The sequence below is a fragment of the Mytilus edulis genome, chromosome 6 (genome assembly GCF_963676685.1).
Source record: "Mytilus edulis chromosome 6, xbMytEdul2.2, whole genome shotgun sequence".
In the NCBI taxonomy this organism is placed as follows: Eukaryota; Metazoa; Mollusca; class Bivalvia; order Mytilida; family Mytilidae; genus Mytilus; species Mytilus edulis.
In genome coordinates this window covers 16,392,073-16,414,081 of record NC_092349.1, presented here as the reverse complement: position 1 = coordinate 16,414,081, position 22,009 = coordinate 16,392,073, and the positions used below count along the sequence as shown (strand labels likewise).

The window sequence follows — 22,009 nt, the reverse complement described above, 5'->3', positions numbered from 1 at the left end:
GGCCTTCCTTATGCAATTTCGGGATCCGCCAAAGGACACTCCAAAACACACGTGACCGACTAGTGAATATAATACTTATGTTGTTCTGATGTGTTTAGTTTCAGTAATTTATGCTGCCAGTGTATGTGAAGATCACAGCAAAAAAGCATGTCAGAGACTAGCTGCCATCAAACCAGACATGTGTCAGGACAACTGTACATCAAGTCTATGTCCCAGAACATGTGGTCGCTGTCGTACGTACAAACTAAATGCATATAGATATAGGAAGATGTGGTATAGGTGCCAATGAGACAACTCTCCATCCAAGTCACAATTTATAAAAGTAAACCATTATATAGGTCAATGTACGGTCTTCAACACGGAGCCTTGGCTCACACCGAACAGCAAGGTAATAGGGCTCCAAAAAAAAATTACTAGTGTAAAATCTTTTAAACGGAAAACCAACGGTCGAATCTATATAAACAACGACCAACGAGAATTCGACACACGTATGGACCACATCACCAAACGACAACTACTGGAACATCATATTCCTGACTTAGGACAGGTGGAAACAATTGCAGCGGGATTGACTGTTTAATGATACCAAATCTTCTCCCTTATCTAAAACAATAGTGTAACATCACACCATAGAAAGACACACTATACAATATCGATTGGAATGGCTTATCTCAATCAAAAACGTAGTAACAAAAATGAACATTTTTGATGAGTTATGTTACTATCAATCTACTTACTCGTGCACAACACTCTCTTATGGGTATTTTGCATGAACTGTTTTTAAGTGAAGTGAGTTTAAAATATTTTTCTTTCCATGAGAATTTCGTCAATGTATTATGGATTTCACGATTTTGTGATTATATTGATGCAAGTATTCCAATTGTGTTTATGGTAGATAAAATAAAACAAAAAGCAGACTGTTTTGTTTTTAAGATTTATATAAAAATGTTAGATAATAGGGTTATTTTAGTGAAATTCTAATAAAATATACAACGGCTTCTGTGATGTTTGATTTTGCAAATACAGCGTAATCTGCTTAAGAGACAGCCGACCACTAATTTTAGGTCCATTTAGTGCATTTGATATAGATTGAACATGTATTTAAAGACAACCTGCCTTATACGACCATATTTTTGCTCTAACCTACGTTATCTTTTAAAACAGTTTGTACTGTAATTGTTTGCTTTTTACATGTATTCAAATTTATAATTAGTGTATCAAATTGTTTAGTAGTAGATGTTCTTGTCCTTTCAGCTCTGAAATGTTTCTCGTGTGAAAATGTTGATCATCCATCAGAGTGTAACCAAACAATCCAATGTGGTAGTATGTCTATGGTAAAATATTGAAATTTTAACTTAATGTGGGACATAACACTACAGGGAGATAACTTTGTAAATATCAGCTTATCGTTTTAATTACGTTCTATTGTTTTTGAAAGGTGGTACCCAACACTTTCACTAAGATTAATTTGGCTCGTTTAATTTTCATAAAATTTTGACAAAGTATTTACTTTGACCCTTTAACCAAAATATATAAATTTCAAAAATTTTGAACCAACCATTTTATCAGAAAATTACACTAGTTATATAGCAGATTGACAAACACCAATTTTGATCATTGAGAAGCTTAACATTCTCTTTACAACACAACGTTATTAAAACGTTTGGCTGATTTTACAGAGTTATGATCTCCCTGTAGTGTTAGGTACCACCTTAAGGAATTATAAATCTCAAAATAAGTGTTTGTCAAACTGCTATAATTTATCCGATGAAATCTTTCCAATGAAGTGTGTGATTCAAGTATTTTGAAACTTTCATTTTTTGGTTGAACCAAAGTAAATATGCTGTCAAACTTTAATGAAAATTAAACAAGCCAAATTATTTTTAGTCAAGGTGTTTGGTACCACCTTAACTAATAAAAAAAGCTTTTCTTCAATGAAACATTAGCTAATGAAGTGTATGTGTGCTGTTGCTGAGATCAGCCACAGCTTATTGTTGAGTTCTTTTTCCACAGTCTTTAATTTTCTATATTGTGTTTTTTCTATTAATGTTTTATCGTTGATTCTTTTTTCTTTCTTAACCATGGTGTTGTCAGTTTATTTTTCTTCTTAGGAATGTTAAATAAATGTTCCTCTGGTATCTTGTAAACGTCTCAATTTTATAAAGAATTTGCAGCCGTTTGACTTGTCAGTTATAACTTTCATTATGTACTAAACGTTATTCCGATTTCATATATAGTAGGATAGTGGTTTAAATTTCTTGCCAATACCTTCTAGATTTAAAAAGTAAAATCACAAAAATACTGAACTTAGAGAAAAATCAATTCGGAAAGTCCATAATCACATGGCAAAATCAAATAATAAAACGCATCAAAAACGAATGGACAAGAACTGTCATATTCCTGACTTGGTACAGGCATTTTCAAATGTAGAAAATGGTGGATTAAACCTTGTTTTATAGCGCTAACCCTCTCACTAAATGACACTTTGATGACAGTCTCATCAAATTCCGTTATATTTACATTGATGCGTTAACTAAACAGACACAATAAATAAAATAGTCAAAATATGGGTACACCAGTCATCATCGTATAACAATTTTAAAAGGAACAATTTCACAAAACCTGACATGAAAAATCCCGAATGACTTACGATGAAACAGTAGTAGTACTTTGTATAACAAGATGGAATTTGTTATCGTTTATTAGCCTGCCTGAGCCGGTGTCATTCATACAATCAAATACACAAGTATATATACAGAAAAGAACGGTGTCAAGGTTTCTATTAATTTGACCATTATAGTCTTAAATCAAAAGATACAGGGATGAATATCTATTAAGTTGTCTCTAAATGACATGTTTTGACATGTTTTGACCAACCTGGAGATTGATGGTCAAAGAATGCACGTATTTCTCGTGTTTTAACTAATTGCTACATGTCAACACCTGGTCTGAATGTAAACATGTATATATATATATATATATATAACCTATAGAGGTCAATTGAACAACCTTTTACAAGGTCATGTTTTTCTTAATAGATATTCCCCTGAATTCTATTCAATTTAATAAACATTTTTGAGAATATATTATAATCCTAAATATAAATATAAATATATATAATATATATTTATATATATATATTTTAAGCCATCATATTGTCACATTCCTCCCTTTCTTAAGAAATATAATTTTATATTTTAGTTAAAATCGGTGACAATATGAATGCTCGCAATTTCCCTAAAAACAACAAAAAGTATTCATAAACAAAATCATTTCAAAAGTTCAACAACATCTAAATGTTCAGCAATGTATAGTTCGTACAATTCTTGTGTGAATAACTAAGTTTGTAACATCAAATATCGGAACTTCTTATTTCTAGAAAAAGGCGCAATCATCAACTGCGGACCGTCTTCATAACTCCGACTCCAGTGAACTGCTCCTCTGATCGTCGTTGTCAACTCCAACAATCCATTTGTTTATCTGCACGCCAATTCCCGTCATTTAGAAGTACTGCAATTACTCCGACCTGCATGTGATCCACCATCCATCGACGAAAATCCAACCTGCATATGATCCACCATCCATCGGCGAAAATCCAACCTGCATGTGATCCACCATCCATCGGCGAAAATCCAACCTGCATGTGATCCACCATTCATCGTCGAAGATCCAACTTGCATGTGATCCACCATCCATCGGCGAAAATCCAACCTGCATGTGATCCACCATCCATCGGCGAAAATCCAACCTGCATATGATCCACCATCTGTCGTTGATTTACTCCTAACTGACCTAGCTTACCTACTCTGTTAATTCAGAGTCCCTGACTAGGTTGCTCAGTTATCACCGGCTGAAACATTACAGGCAAATCTACCTGTGATGCTGTAGAACAATTCCCTCTACCAATATAAGTTATGTGATCGTATAGTTTTATGTACATCTAATCGTCTGCGTTGTGTCCAATGATCAAAGCCAATATCCAATACTGGATAATGGTTCTTAGTGGCTGGTTCTTGTAATGGTGCAGAAGCTATTTTAACATCTCTGTAGGCAGTACCATCGCCCTCAACATTAGTTGACACCATTTGATCGCCACCAAGGTATCGTGTGACTATTTGAACCTCTCTATTACTAAATTCTCTTGGCTAAACACCTATTATTAAACTTAAGAATATTTTAATAACAAAATACCTATAAATATAGCAACAAAATGAATTAATACATTTACTAAATTTGATAGTTCAAAGTCGTCCTCAAGTTCTAACTGCTTTAATTTGAAAAAATTAAATTATCGATATGTTATCTATTTTAAATAAGAACAAAAAATAAAAATAAACTCAAATACAAAAACAATAAACTAATAAGATAAACTTTTCTCTAGTTAGGACTGAAAAATTATTTAAATAAGGTTTGACATCCAACCAACACTTTCCTTCCTTTTTCATAAACAAAGCTGTGATTCAGAGATTACTGATATTTATAGGATTTCTAAACAATCAACAATTTTTCAGCGATCAATCTGAAGCGAGAATTAGAATGATTAATCAAAACAAAATTATTTTATATACACATATTTTAATTTAAAAAAACAATAATCACGAAGCCTACGTCTACGACATGTTAGTCGTGCATTTTATTAAGATAACTAGAAATGTTTGAGAGAAAACTTAAAATTAATTCGTCTTTCTTTTCAGACTTTTTAACAGTTCGTTTAGTTTTCTTTGGTATTCTAACTTCATCAACAGACATTTTTTGACTGCGGTCTGAATTATACCCATCAGAACCATTATTATCCGACATTTCGCTTGAACCGGAAGTGACGGAAGATTTGTCTTCTTCGTTTTCACGTCGGTTTCTATTTGCTATTTTTTGTTTAAGTTCAGCGAGCGGAATATCATCCTCGTCGGAAGATGTTTCTCGTTCTTGTCGGTAACGATTTATGAGTCTTTCTCGAGAATTAGCGACTGGAAGTTCACTATCACTTTCGTCACTATCTTCGGGAGGTACAACAAAATTTGTTTTCCTTAATTGCCTACCTTCTAGATTGGCTGGAATAACCCATTCATCAATCTTAGCTTTTTTAAGGTGTTCTAAATGGACTTTCTTAGCGACAGACCCATCTAATTGGTTTTTAAGGACAAAGGTTACCGGAGAAGTTTTTTCAATTATTCGGTAATAAGGTTTCCACTTAGTGTCTAATTTACTTTTTCTTAAATGATTTTTGAAATAAACTGGATCCCCAATTTCTAAATTAATTTCTTGTCTATTTTTATCTGCGTTTTGTTTTTGTTTTTCTTTAGACTTTTTCAAATTTCTGTGAACTAAAATGAACGATTTGTGCTGTTGTTCTAACAAAATCTTGTGCGGATCTTCACCTACATATTTCCTTCTAGGTTTCAATAAGTTATCAATCGGAAGAACAGGGTCTCTATTGTACAAAAGAAAAAATGGAGAAAATTTTGTTGATTCATTTTTCTGAAACCTAATAGCTGCTATTGTTTGATTTAGGCACACGTCCCAAGTAGACGCGTCACTTTGCAATTTCTTTGCCATGACGTCATGAAGCGTCCTGTGAAATCTTTCTACTTTCGCGTTTCCCTGTGGATGATAAAAAGAAGTTGTTATGTGACTTATATTTAATTCTTTTAAAGTTTCTTCAAATATTTTAGAGGTGAATTCACCGCCATTGTCTGACACTATAACTAACGGCACAGAAAAGTTTGGGATTATTTCTTCAATTAATAAATGAACCACATTTTCCGAAGTTTTATTTGGAACAGGAAAAGCCAAAGGCCACCCACTGTAATGACAAACAAAGCTGACAATATACTTATTTCCTGACAATGATGTAGGATAAGGTCCAGATAAATCTACCCCTATCTTAGCAAATGGAAATGGTGGTATATCAGATATTTGTAATAAAGGTTTTGTTTTACCTGCACTTTGAGATTGACAGATAACACAGGAATTAATATAGGAATTAAGTTCCTTATATAACTTTGGCCAAAAATATTTTTGCCTAATTGAATCATGACATTTGTCGATTCCTAAATGACTTAGATTATCATGATAACTTTTGATTACCTCATTTCGTAATTGTAATGGAACATATAGCCTTAACTTTAAATCATCATCAGGGTGAGAAATGTAATAAAGTATATCATTGATAATAATATGTTTATTATCAACACTTCTTGAAGCCTTACCTGTGTTTATTTGATTAATAATTTCCGAAAGTTCTATGTCTAAAGATTGTTCAATTTTCATGTCATAACCAGGAATCATACATTCCTTGACGCTAAGTTGGTCATCTTCTTTATAGTCACAACTTGCAAAATCTTTTGGATTGAACTCATTTGAATTCAAAGTATTGATTTGAAAAGCCTTGTCACTTATATCTACTTCAATTGTTTCACTTTGATTTTGATTGCCTTCTTGACCCGGAGGCCTTCTTGAAAGATAGTCAGCAATAGTATTATCAGTTCCCGCTAGCCATTCAATCTTGCAATTGTAACTTGCAATACCTAAAGCCCAAAGTTGTAATTTTTTGTTACATTGTGGCGAAAGCAATAAGTACTTTAAAGGCTTGTGGTCAGTTCTGATAATAAATTCAGCTCCATGAAGATAATGATCTAATTTTTGTAATGCATAATGAATGCTAAATGCTTCTTTTTCAATAGTAGACCACCTAGACTGTGTATCTGACAGTTTATGAGATAAGAAGTAAATGGGTTTTTCTTTTCTTAAACATGATAAATGAGTTTCTTCTTCCTCGCAAGGTTGCGTAAGACATGCACCTATGGTATCATTAGACGCGTCAGTATATAAAACATAAGGTTTCTTCAAGTCTGGGTATGCTAATAAAGGAGTCACAGTTAAACTATATTTCAAAAAATCAAAAGCTTTTTGACATTCCTCATCCCATTGAAATTTAGCATATTTTTTAGTTAAAGCAACTAAAGGTATAGAAATCTTTGAAAAATTCGGGATAAAGCGTCTATAGTATGAACACGCCCCTATAAAACTTCTTACCTCCTTAACAGTAACAGGGTTTGGTAATGTTTTTATTGCTTCAACTTTGGCATCGTCCGGTTTTACACCGTCGATATTGATTTTAAAACCTAAATAATTAGTTTCTTCCTGCAAAAATTGACATTTCTTTAATTTCAATTTCAAATTATGTTGTCGTAATCTGTCAAATACTTGTTGAATATGATTGAAATGTTCTTCCAAAGTTTCAGAAAATATCAAAATATCGTCTATATAGGAGATAGCAAAATTTAGATCTTGTAAAACTATTTCCATTAATTGACTAAATACAGCAGGACTATTTTGCAATCCAAATGGCATAACATTAAATTCGAAAAGTCCCTTATGACAAACAAATGCTGTTTTTGATTTATCTTCTTCCGCCATCTTAATCTGCCAGAATCCTGCCCTAAGGTCAATTAATGAATAAAACTTTGCAGCCCCTAAAAGTGTCAATATATCATCGATAACCGGAAGTGGATATCGGATTGCTAACGTAGAAGAGTTCAGGGACCTGAAATCTATGCAAAAGCGTGTAGTTTTATCTTTTTTATCAACTAATACAACTGGTGAGGAATAATTACTATTAGATCTTCTTATAATGTTTGCTTCTAACATGTCAGTTATTGCTTTATTGACTATTTCTCTTTTGTGTAATGGAGTTCGATAAGGTTTCAATTTAACCGGGGGATTATCCCCTGTATCGATTCTCATTTTCACAGTGTCAGTTTGACCTAATTCAGTATCCTTAAAAGCAAAAACATCTCTATTATTATTCAACAGTTGTAACACCCTACCCCTATGAACATCAGGAACATTAAGATCAGTTTCAAAAACATTCTCAATTTCAGAGTGCTCTTGAGTAGATTCAAGTGAGACAACATTTTCTTCTAAAACTGGTGAAGCCCTTCCTATTGCTATGCCCCTTCTAAACTTATAAGTTCTATTCGTAGTATTAACTATAAGTACTGGCATTTGACGCTTTTCATTAATGTTTGCAACTGAATTAGCAACCATTAAACCTGGTTGATAACTCAAATGCCCCTTGGTAATTGGTGAAATTTCAAAAGATTTAGAACTTGAGAATGTATAATTTTTATTACCTTTTACATAACAAATATTACTAGTCTGAGGTTTGAAGACAGTGGTTTGAGCAAGTCTAACAATTGAAGCTATATGAATATCTTCTACTAATGGTACATAAGTTTTATTTATCCTTAAACATCCCAAATCAAAATAAACTCTAACACCAAATTTGACTAACCAGTCACGACCCAAAATTGCATTTCTGTTCATGTCAGATACTACATAAAAAGTATGATTCATTTTGTTTCCTTTCATGTTAAAGTCTAAATTTATACTTCCTAAAACATTTAAAGAAGCCCCGTTTACTCCTTGTAAATTGACTTTCTTTTTTTCTAATTTTGGTAATCCCTTAATTGAATTGTAAATCTTATTATGCAATAAAGATACTGAAGCTCCACTGTCAATTAAACTTCTAACTTTCATATGTGCAATTTTAATCAAGCAAGAATTTGGATTTCCCGCTAAATTAATTTCAAATGTTTCTACTTGTTCATTTTCAATTTTGTTTTCTGATGCATTTTCAAATAATTTTTGTTCTTGATAAGTTTCAAAATTTCTATTTTGTATATTTGAATTTCGCGCTCTAACCTTTTTATTTCCGTTGAATTTTGAATTTCCCGCCATATTTCCTTTGTTTACTTCCGGTTTTGATTTGAAAATTCGCGCCATTTCTTCTTTATTTGTTTCCGGTTTTGATTTGAAATTTCGCGCCATTTTTTCTTTATTTGTTTCCGGTTTTGATTTGAAATTTCGCGCCATTTTTTCTTTATTTGTTTCCGGTTTTGATTTGAAATTTCGCGCCATTTTTTCTTTGTTTACCTCCGGTTTTGAATAACGATTGTTGAATCTTTTATAATAATTTTTATTCCCGTGATAGGTAGAATTGTTAGAACATGCATTGTTAAAGTCTGTTGATTTGTTATTTATTTTTTTTAACCATGATTCATATATATTATATACAGGTTTTGTATATCTATAATTAATTTTTCTCTCAAACCTCTTATTTCCCTTAATTCCCTTAAAAGTCTCCCTATTGGCTTCAGCATAAAGAGACCGTCTTAGTTTAAATTTTCCCTTGGTTTCCTAAATTGTTCATTTGATCTTGCCCTACAATTTCTTTCATAATGACCTGGTTTACCACAGTTCCAACAGAAGAATGTTCTTCTTTGTTGTCCTGTCGAGTCAGACTTGTTTTGTACAGAATTAAACCTTCTAGGATATGTATTTGCATTATTACCTATCGTATTGTCATTAAAATTGCCTCGGGGTACATGTAATTCAGCACGCGAACTTACTGTGTTGACATGAAATTTAGTTTTATCCCGACAATATTTTGCCTTATGGCCAAATCTGTTACAATTGTTACATTTCACACCTATTTCTCGGTAATGTGATATGTCCATTGGTGTTATATTACGCTCATTACTGTTATTTTTCTTTAAGTCAAATTTTCGTCTTAATTGTGTTTCAGCCATTGCCGAGTTTACTGCTTGAGCCAAAGTTTGTGGATTTTCACGCATTATTTTCATTCTCAAATAATCCTGATACAACCCATTTATGAAAAAGTTAACTAATTGAAGTTGAACTATTGGTTGATTGATATCTTGCCCTCTAAAAGCATCTGTTGCTAACGTTAAAATTCGTTCTCCAAATATGGGAACATTTTCGCCAATTTTTTGATTAACCTTGTTCAAAAGTTCAAATGCATATGATGCATCAGGAATATGCCCATAACGAAAATTCAATTGAGTTTTTAGATTATCCCAATTATTATTCACCTGATCAGTTTCTCTTAACCACCTAGCAATGAAATCGCTTACTGGCCCTACAGATGTTTGATAACATATCATTTTACAATCATTCGGACCTAAATTTGTTATCATTGCATATTTTTCTATAGATCGAATCCATTGAGAATATTTTTCTGAATTTGAACCGTCAAAGCCTTCAACTATCGAATTGACACCGTTTGCAGTTAATTTTTGAGTAAGACCTTGAACTTGTGTTGCTAAATTTTGAAAAACTAACCCTACATTAAATTCTTGTTCAGCCATTTTTCTTTGAATATAATAATTAAGATTATCAAATAAAAAGTCACTTTACCTTAGTATCCTTTGGTCACGGGTAACCAAAAAGAGTTTATAACAAGATGGAATTTGTTATCGTTTATTAGCCTGCCTGAGCCGGTGTCATTCATACAATCAAATACACAAGTATATATACAGAAAAGAACGGTGTCAAGGTTTCTATTAATTTGACCATTATAGTCTTAAATCAAAAGATACAGGGATGAATATCTATTAAGTTGTCTCTAAATGACATGTTTTGACATGTTTTGACCAACCTGGAGATTGATGGTCAAAGAATGCACGTATTTCTCGTGTTTTAACTAATTGCTACATGTCAACACCTGGTCTGAATGTAAACATGTATATATATATATATATATATAACCTATAGAGGTCAATTGAACAACCTTTTACAAGGTCATGTTTTTCTTAATAGATATTCCCCTGAATTCTATTCAATTTAATAAACATTTTTGAGAATATATTATAATCCTAAATATAAATATAAATATATATAATATATATTTATATATATATATTTTAAGCCATCATATTGTCACATTTGCATTGTTTTCTTTTTTCAATTTGACTTCCACACTGTACAAATCTTTTTTTTAAAAATCCCTAAAAAATCTAAAATAATCAACAGCTTGCAAATATTTAACCAAATACAATGTAACTGATTGGTTTGGAAAAAAAAAATATTCACAATTCAGTTTTATTTCTTTCCAGGCATGTATCGCAACTCAAACAGTAACACCACAGCTCGAGAAAAAGTACCAATTGAACTGTGTAGATAATACAGCAAGTACATGTTTATATACTCATTTTATTATAGCGATGATAGTACATTACTATATAATGAAGTGTTTTGATGTTGAATGACTTTGATATAGTTGAATACAATTTTCGTTTACTCGGGATGATTTAGAGCTTGACACAACTTTGGTTTTTATTGTAGATATAGTCTAAGACCATTTGTTGGGCTTGACACATTTGATTGCCTGTTGTATATTTTTATAAAACATGTGTTGATCTCGAAATATTTGTTTTTAATTTGTTATGGTTAATGTTTGCTGGTTTCTTGCATTCATATACGCCTGGTACAAATCTGAACAGTATATAACATATATGAATTTGTCAAGACTCCTTATTTACATATGTCGTAACGTTTTTTTTTTATCAAGACTGTGTCTATAGTACACATATGACCCACTAGCAATTGTATTGTCTATGTTCAGTGGACTGTGCAATTTGGACCGAAACGCTATTTGGCAATACACTTAGAAAGATCATACCATGGGGAACATGTGTACTAAATTTCAAGTTGATTGGACTTCAACGTGATCATAAACATCCTTCACCATAAAACTTTAACATGGAGCAGGGCTGTATCATTTCTATGTTCAGTGGACTGTGAAATTGGGGTAAAAACTCTAATGTAGTATTAATTATTAGAAAAATCATATCATAGCCTTTTAGGGAACATGTGTACTATCTTGACGTTGATTGGAGTTGCACTCCACCAAAATCTACCTTGACCAAAACCTTTAACCGGACGCGGGACAGACGGATGAACGGTACAACAAACGGACATACCGAAAAAATAATGCCTCTAATTTACAACTTTAAATAGCATACTATATACCATACCGATGTCAACAGTTGTACCATAGATGTAATACCCAGGTATTACATCTATGGTTGTACATTCTTATATTCTACAAAGAAACTGATCATTTTGTAATCAACAAATTATGAGGATGAAAGTTTTATACATGTACGACCTTGACTGGCCACACAGCCCTCACTCGCCCGGTAATGAGGTATTTAATGAATGATATCTTTAAAAGAGAATTCAGATAGATATCTAATTTCATTTTGGTTCTTTCTTGTTTTTGCATAGATATGTACAGACCTTTACGGCGTTGTTCCGAACCGTACTGTTCCGAATGTCAGACGGGAGGTTGATTTGTTTGGGGGTTGCTGTGCGACAGACCTCTGCAACAAGTATGATGAACCTGATAAAATACCGGCGCCTACTACGCATGCACAACATGGTATGCATCACCTGTTTTTATTAAATTATTTACACTATTTAAAAAGTCGTCGAAAAAGATATAATTTCTAAACTTATAGATCTGTGATTCATGTATACACATCTAGTTTGTGAAGAGGTATTTGATTTAGTCAAATGATAAATCTAGAAATATCACAATGTTGTTTTATTCATTTCATCGTTATAATACTAAACGAGACACATGTATATAAAAGAGGAGTGAAAGATACCAGAGGGACATTCAAACTCATAGATGAAAAATAAACTTACAACGTCATAGCTTATAAAGATAAAGACACACAGACAAAAAAATATTACACCATACACAACATATAAAACTACAGCAACACAAACCCTACCAAAAACTGGGGTGAACTCAGGTGCTCCGGAAGGGTAAGCAGATAAAATAATTGATAAATGTACGTGTAAAAATGAGTATCGCTTTGTTTTAATTCGTCAACATGCCATATTATTCGTGAAAAAGGTGGAACACACTATTTTATTGTTTGGAATGAACCTTTTATGCCATCGTATTATATTCCACTTGTAAGAATCGCTCTTGCATGTAACGACATATTAGATTTTAGCGAAAGAAATATATGTATTACTGAAAAATCATTACACAAGTGTTTTCGAAATCACAAACTACTCAAAACATTTACTAAATTTCATCATAAGTACAAGGACATTGTTCGTAACAATCAACATGCAAACATCTTGTACGTTTAGGTATTTCAAATCCAATCTTTTATGCTAATATTCTTTACAAAGCACAAAAATGTTGACATTCACCTCACAATCTAAAGAAACATTTAAACAGAAGGAATATAGTTCTGATACTATAGTCAGGTCATTAATGATGGCATATTTTGACTTTTGTTTTGATTTACTCTGGGTGCGGGATATATTCGCTGTATTGAAGACCTATTTGGTTGTGATATTTCCGCTCTGTGGTTAGGTTGTTGTCTCTTTGACACATTCCTAATTTCTATTCCTTTTTTATGATATTGAACACTCCCTCTTTTAATATGTATAAAACTACTACGAATAATCACATATTTAAGGAATGAATGTAATATTTTTTCTGTCTATGAGTAAATAACATAAAAAAAAAGTGGTGCACACTGAATAACCCGCTTAGCGTGTTATTTTAAAGTGTGCATCACATTTTTCATGTTATTTCAAATAGGCAGACAAAATATTAAAGTCATTTCTTATGATTTAATTCCTAATTCCATTTCAAACCCGAGAAAATCATGAAAAATAGTTGATGACGTCATGGTCACATGACATAATTATATCTATGAGCTGATAAATAAAACAACGCGAGCCAATCATAAGACGCGTTACATCCACTATTTAATTATTAAAATGATGGTCGTAATGGTAACTCCTTCATGGCAAATGACGATCAGAAATTCTCGCTAAATAAGCTTAACAGTATTTTATTTTGCATAAAGAATAAACCTTATTTATCTTGATGACGGTAAGAAATAGATTAATTTTGATTAATCATATTAAGCTATTTTCAAAAGTAAGATAACAGATGGTAATTTGAGATCATTAACAAATAATCATAAAAGTTAGACCAAATTTCTGCTAAAGGTCATCGAAAATGATTATTCAACGCCAGACAGACAGAGAGCATTCTGTAATACATAGTATATATATTTCATTTCACACTAACGGTAATATCCATCTCGCCCGACAGGAGAGAGCAAATCTGTAATACATAGTATGTATATATTTCAGTTCACATTAACGGTAATATTCATCTCAGCACACATTGTCATGTAATAGACTATATATTTCAGTTCACACTAACGGTAATATTCATCTCGCCCGACAGGAGAGAGCACTTATAATACATAGTCTATATATTTCAGTTCACACTAACGACAATATTCATCTCAGCACACATTGTCATGTAATAGACTATATATTTCATTTCACACTAACGGTAATATTCATCTCGCCCGACAGGAGAGAGCATTCTGTAATACATAGTATATATATTTCAGTTCACACTAACGACAATATTCATCTCAGCACACATTGTCATGTAATAGACTATATATTTCATTTCATAATAACGGTAATATTCATCTCGCCCGACAGGAGAGAGCATTCTGTAATACATAGTATATTATATAGTTCAGTTAACACTAACGGTAATATTCATCTGAGCACACATTGTTATCTAATAGACTATATATTTCAGTTCACACTAACGGTAATATTCATATCGCCCGACAGGAGAGAGCATTCTGTAATACATAGTATATATATTTCAGTTCACACTAACGGTAATATTCATCTCAGCACATATTGTCATGTAATAAACCATATATTTCAGTTCACACTAACGGTAATATTCATCTCGCCCAACAGGAGAGAGCATTCAGTAATTATACACAATATTTATATTTCTGTTTACACAAACAGTAATATTCATCTCAGCACATATTGTCATGTAATAGACTATATATTTCAGTTCACACTAACGGTAATATTCATATCGCCCGACAGGAGAGAGCATTCTGTAATACATAGTATATATATTTCAGTTCACACTAACGGTAATATTCATCTCAGCACATATTGTCATGTAATAAACCATATATTTCAGTTCACACTAACGGTAATATTCATCTCGCCCAACAGGAGAGAGCATTCAGTAATTATACACAATATTTATATTTCTGTTTACACAAACAGTAATATTCATCTCAGCACATATTGTCATGTAATAGACTATATATTTCAGTTCACACTAACGGTAATATTCATCACGCCCGACAAGAGAGAGCTATGGCATGCCGTTTTTATATTTATTCAAATTTGAAGATATCTTATTTATTTAATAAAACATCTTGTTACAACTATGTAAGTACTAAGATATCTTTAATTTTTATAAGATATCTTATTCAATTTGAAAGTAAATATGATATCTCTATTAGTTTATAAGATATCTCTATTAGTTTATAAGATATCTCTATAAGTTAATAAGATATCTCTATTAATTGATAAGATATCTTATAAAGTATATAAGATATCTTACTTCTTTATTAAGATATCTTTTAAATACATACTTTATAAGATATCTTATTAATTAAAAGAGATATCTTATAAACTAATAGAGATATCTTATTAATTAATAGAGATATCTTATAAACTAATAGAGATATCTTTATAACCAATTCAATAAGATATCTTTATAAGTTAATAAGATATCTCTAAAAGTTTATAAGATATATCTATTAGTTTATAAGATATCTCTATAAGTTAATAAGATATATCTATAAGGTAATAAGATATCTCTAAAAGTTTATAAGATATATCTATTTGTTAATAGGATATCTCTATTAGTTAATAAGATATCTTATAAAGTATATAAGATATCTTACTTCTTTATAAAGATATCTTTTAAATACATACTTAATAAGATATCTTATTAATTAATAGAGATATCTTATTAAGTAATAGAGATATCTTATAAACTAATAGAGATATCTTATTAATTAATAGAGATATCTTATAAACTAATAGAGATATCTTAGTATCTTATGGAGATATCTTATTAAGTAAATAAGATATCTCTATTATAAACAATATAAAAGATATCTTATATAGTTAATAAGATATCTCTATTCGTTTATAAGATATCTCTATTAATTAATAAGATATCTTATAAAGTATGTATTTAAAAGATATCTTTATAAAGAAGTAAGATATCTTACTATATAGTTTATAAGATATCTTATAAATTAATAGAGATATCTTATATTTTAAATAAGATATCTTATATATTTAATAAGATATCGTATATATTTAATAAGATATCTTTATAAACATTTTAATAAGATATCTTATTTAATATATAAGATATCTTATTTAATAAATCAGATATCTCAATTAATATATAAGATATCTCTAAAAGTTTATAAGATATCTCAATTAATTTATAAGATATCTTATTTAACTTAATACTATAATACATGGACATATATATTTCAGTTCACACTAACGGTAATATTCATCTCGCTCGACAGGAGAGAGCATTCTGTAATACATAGTATATATACCTCAGTTCACACTAACAGCAATATTCATCTCAACACACATTGCCATGTAATAGATAGTATATATATTTCAGTTCACACTAACGGTTATATTCATCTCAGCACACATTGCCATGTAATAGATAATATATATATTTCAGTTCACACTAACGGTAATATTCGTTTCAGTTCACACTAACGGTAATATTCATTTCAGTTCACACTAACGGTAATATTCATCTCAACACACATTGTCATGTAATAGACACAGTCGTCTGCCAATATTTAGCCACAAACAATGGTTGTCATCTTCCTTGCGTGTCGACATTGTGTCCCACAACCTGTGGAAAGTGTTGTAAGTTAATTCTTAAGCCATGTAACAGCATATTTGATATATCAATTGATATTTCTAGACGATATAGTTATGTCATACATTGCATAACGTGATAACTAGTAATTCCCAGTTCCTTTGTCTGCTTGGCTCTGACAGCTTGACAACGAGGTTGCAGCAGACTAACGCATGTTGCAAGGGGGCATTTTAGTTTTCGTTAATTATGAGCAGTACGAATATTTTGTCAACCATCTAACCATCTAACCAATAATACCACTAAGTTCGTTTATAGGCACTTACATGTATTCCGAATATGAAGACATTCGGATAGAAATTATGCATTACTAGGAGTCAAATCAATCACACATAAATATGCATTTGATGTATTGGATTACATAGCATGGGTCTTTGTACATAATTGATGAAAAATGTGTGCTTTTTTGTTATATTCCGGTTGTGTAAATATGTACATTGAGTATACCGAATTAGGCATCCTGTCGACACGTCTTCTATTCTTTCTTTTTGTTTTAAATTTATCGTTATGCTGGCAAATTAACACAAAAATATTATAATGTAAATTATGTTCCTTCGTCCTTTGCAATTCCCTTCTAATGTTTGTATGTATCAATATATATATTTGGTTAATTTTGCTTTTATCAGTTTTTACATGTATGTTAAAGGTTAAAACTATCACGGCCGATGCAGTAGTTGTAATTCTCCGCAAAAAAGGCAGCATGCAGAACGACATAAACAAACACATAGAAAAGAAGACATATCGACAAGATGTTATTCAAGGACATATTTACACAACCGGAATATAACAAAATAAGCACACATTTTTTTTTTACCAATTATGTCCAAAGATCACAAAAAATCCAACGAGTTTTTACCTATCAAAATACATAAAACAGGCGATTCATATATTGTAAATAGATTTTTTGTATAATACTGTACCATGCAGAAATACGAATAAAAACTATCCGTCTACAAGATCAAAACGAATGTTGCCGGTTAGCATACAGTTTTTTACTAAGTAAAGTAGTTCTTTTGAAGACTTAAAAAGTTTAACACTGTTGTAACCCACTGATGGTTAGTAAAATAGTCAAACGACATTAACATTGTAGCAATAATCGGTGAAGAGTTGGAACCATTTGAGTGTAAATTGACTTTATTATAAATTGTTGGGTGATGTATTTTTACAGATATTATATATAATATATATAATATATATACAAATAATTATATATATATATATATATATATGTATAATTATGTAACAAAGCACTTTTATCATTTTAGCGCTAACATGTTATCAATGTTCGGCGATTAATACCCCAGGGAATTGTTCCAGCAGAGTCCATTGCAATAGTGATGAGGTACATTAAAATTTGAATGATTGATCGAGATTGTTTGACAGAATTCGAACCCTACAGTGGATCTTTCCATTGCTTGTATCATCATCACAAATACAATCTCCTTTTCCCAACATCAACATTATCATCATTTGCATTGAAGAAATTGTTATTGACATTTCATTTATTTGATGAAAAACACCAAACTAAAAATTATTTGTGATAGAAAAAGTTTTGGATTGGTATGACGATAAAAGTCATGTTAAATATTTTTTCTACTTCAATACATTATATCCATTTGCGGTGTTTTAAAATGCCATTGTTGTCCTTTCGCAGAAGACCCCGAACATTCATATTTCATGTTTGGTTTGCCTAAGCTTTAAATTAGTTCATCATTTGCTGCATGTGTGGATTACTATGGAATTCTATGCGAATGTCATACACGTAAGAGGTTAAGCTTACATTACAACCAAGTTTAATCCACAATTTTCAAAGACAATGTTTTTGCTAAGTCAGGAATATGACAGTTGTTTTCAATGCGTTTGATGTATTTCAACTTTATAATTTGACATTTGATAATAGGCATTCCTTTTTGAATTTCCTTAGATTTCGGTATTTATGTTATTTTACTTTTTATTTGTTGAATAGTTATGTGTTTTTTTGTTTTTTGTATATCTTTGAGTGTTGTGTTGCCAATGAGATGTTTTGATATTTATGTAGCATTGCAGTCTTCTATCATATAATATCTTACTAAGACAAAAAGTTAATAATGAAAAAATCATTATGCTAAACATGTTGCGTCCAGTCTAATTCCATATTCTTTAGCATTTAATTCCTTTCAGCTAGGATTTGTTGTTTGGAAGCAAAGTTTTGTTTTAGCTGCCTATATAAATGGAGGTTGGAAAACTATCTATATATGGGCACAGTTTTCAGAAATAAATACGACTAGACAAATTTATTTTCTTTGAGCCATATGTATTTGCATTGTTTCAAACCCTGATATTTATACCAAACCAGTTAAGATTTGAAAAAAAATATCTTAAATGTTATACTAGTAAATTTCATGCTATAGGAAGTGTGCATTGCTATAGAAACCAATCAATTTGATTTTCACGGAGGATACAAGCTTGGATGTACACCAAAAGAGGTATGTTAATCAATGTCATTTTAAAAAGGACAACAACAAACTAGTTTATTACATTTAATGTTTTCCCTTTTAACTTCCTATTATTGGGTTTACGGAGGTGTGCCAAAAATATTGGTCACAATTTTGCAAGATGCTATATAAAAATGACCCTCCTTGTTCAAGACTTGTTATAACATCCTATAGATATATCTTAATCAATTTTCCTATATTTTCAGGTATTAAATGAGTTTTTTATTTACGATATTATTAGATTTTTAAAGATATATATGATTCTAAATGCTGTTTTGCCGGATAAAACATATACCTCCAGAGTTTTCGTGAGAGTGTAACACATGCTCCCTTTAAGTTCGTTTGTACCTTTCGTCAAAATAACATATCACTTAAAAACTGTTCACTTAAGATTAATTTGTTTGATATCAAAGACTCCTTAAGTTTATATAATTCTAAGGTTATATTGAAAAACCCTAAATGAAGGATGTTCGCTACTCTGTAGAAAAAATAAAAAGCTTTTTTAAAAGACTATTATGAATTGATAGTATATAAATAAAGAAACTTAAAAAGTAAAAAAAAACAATGGAGGGTCCGTGTGCTCGTTTTCGAGATATACACAATTGAAAATTTGGCGGGAAATAATTCTCTGTAGATTTTTCATATGTTTAAAAATATAAAACAACACGTTTAATAATTTATTGCGTCCGAAGCGCTTTTCTGGATTTACCTTCATCAGGAACGCTCAAAGCCAAACATTTGAAATCCGAAGATGTATAAGTACCGAAAACATTGACACTTATTTGTTTCAAAAACTATGAAAAAATAACAAGAGTTTTAGAAAATTTTTATATATGGCTTTTTAAACTTGTAATATAAGTATGTAATAATATTATGAAAAGAAAAGTAGGGTTAGTGGGCAATTTTTTTTTAATGACAATACATGGATAAAACAAGAGGATTCCGAAAATCTGACAAAAAATCAAAAAATGGAGAGCAAACATCCTTAAGACCAGGATTGTTAACCACACAAAATATTGGTAGGTCCTGCAGGAGCGAAACAAACACACGTATATATAGATAATAAACTCATACATACACTTGATTTAAAATTTCATTGAAAGGTTCTATGAATTAATTATTATTTTTGGGGTATAAATTTTTGTGGATTTCGTATGGGTATAGGTTAACAACGAATTTCAATGCTCGACGGAGTTCCAATAATCCAACGGCTTGTATCTGGGACTTTTATACTAACGTTATAATTGTCTCAGCTTGTACATGTATGTAGAAAAAGAGGGGCGAAAGATACTAGAAAGACATTAAAATAAGCCAACAGAAAAACCACGAAATCAAATATCCACGAAAATACCATATCTCTTCCACTCCCGAGACATGGTAGAAAAAAATTAATCTACAATACTTTAATATATCTTTTTTACGCATTTTAGACATGCAATAACTTACTGACGCGGGGTATAGATGGGATATGTTGTGACACTAACTTTTGCAACGGCAACTATGTACCATCAACAACTGTGGTTCCTTCTACCTCAACTGTATATGACAATCATCTCGGAATGCCTACAGGTACCATTATTCATTCTTACATTCAATAAACGATTTGCTTAATAAAATTGAGAATTGAAATCGGGAGTGTGTCAAAGAGACAACAACCGGACCAAACAGCAAACAAGAGTCGAAGGCCACCTGCGTGTCTTCAACACAGCGAGAAAATCCCACACCCGAAGGCGTTATTCACCTGGCCCCTAAATTAAAATGTGTACTACTTCAGTAATAATGGATGCCATATTAAACAACAAGAAAAATTAAGGTATGACATTTTTTTAAAGGTAAAAATCCGCCTAACTTAAGCTTGATAATGTCAAAGTCGCACATTTTGATATTTATTTCTGAAAGGTTTATACGTGTTAAGTCTGTTTTACACCTTCATAGATAGTCCCATAAATCGTTAAGATGTCATTATTAAATTTGAAATGCTGAAAATAACTTAATATAAAAAATCTATGTAAATATGATGTAAAGCAAACAAACAATGCAACTATAAACATTGAGAGATAAGATATAGCACCCATACCATATTACAAACTTAAAATCTCCATAAATTGAGTGACGAGAATGTAATCTATCTATTTTAATAACGTGAGAAACACGACGGATGTCACCAGTGGAGTAGCACCTGAAATCACCCCTAGTTTTTGGCTGGGTTCGTGTTGTTGTTGTGCCCCTATTTCACGGGTGTCATTCGGTTTAACGAGAGAAATGATCGTGAAAGAATATCTAACGGTGGTCAAGTATTGAGAGACGATCGTGAAAGTTCTGGTAACGGATCGTGAAAGACATTTAATCGAGAAGACATATGAAAGGTCAATAAATATTCTAGTTTAATTAATTACACAGACAAATTAACGACAAAATAAAACTGTTTGTCAAAATGGTTCAACATTATGATCAGTATGTACGAATATCCAGTTTTAAAAGTACATAGTTATTACAAAACAACAAAAGGCAGATTGCTTCTCAACATTTCAATGACATAAAAAATGTAAGCAAAATGATTTTTTTCACAAATTCGACTAGAAAAACTACTTTTTTCCGAATAAGAGTATTCTATTTGAATGAATCAAATAGTTCTCATAGTTATTTTGCATAAATATAATCTGAAACTTGGTAAATAAAGAACTATTTACACAAAAAAACGATTTTTCGGATCGTGAAAGATCACGTACCGCATTTTTGAAGATCGTCAAAAGGATCGTGAAAGATCTGATGCTACGAAAACGTTCAAATTATTCTTCAATTATATCATAATTAATATTTGTTTTATGGTATTGAGAAAAGCTAGATAGATCAACATCCTCAATAG

The 22,009-nt window shown here is 31.2% G+C and overlaps 1 protein-coding gene across 1 annotated transcript in view; it reads left to right on the top strand.

The window, feature by feature from the left end:
* LOC139527237 (uncharacterized) overlaps positions 1-22,009 on the top strand; it is a 28,505-nt gene that overhangs the window by 1,265 nt on the left and 5,231 nt on the right. Inside the window, exons 2-9 of the mRNA XM_071322566.1 lie at positions 99-233; positions 1,255-1,334; positions 10,917-10,988; positions 12,091-12,244; positions 16,522-16,659; positions 17,935-18,011; positions 19,060-19,134; positions 20,574-20,712. Of these exons, the coding sequence (XP_071178667.1) occupies positions 99-233; positions 1,255-1,334; positions 10,917-10,988; positions 12,091-12,244; positions 16,522-16,659; positions 17,935-18,011; positions 19,060-19,134; positions 20,574-20,712 (870 nt within the window). The remainder of the gene's footprint in view (positions 1-98; positions 234-1,254; positions 1,335-10,916; positions 10,989-12,090; positions 12,245-16,521; positions 16,660-17,934; positions 18,012-19,059; positions 19,135-20,573; positions 20,713-22,009) is intronic.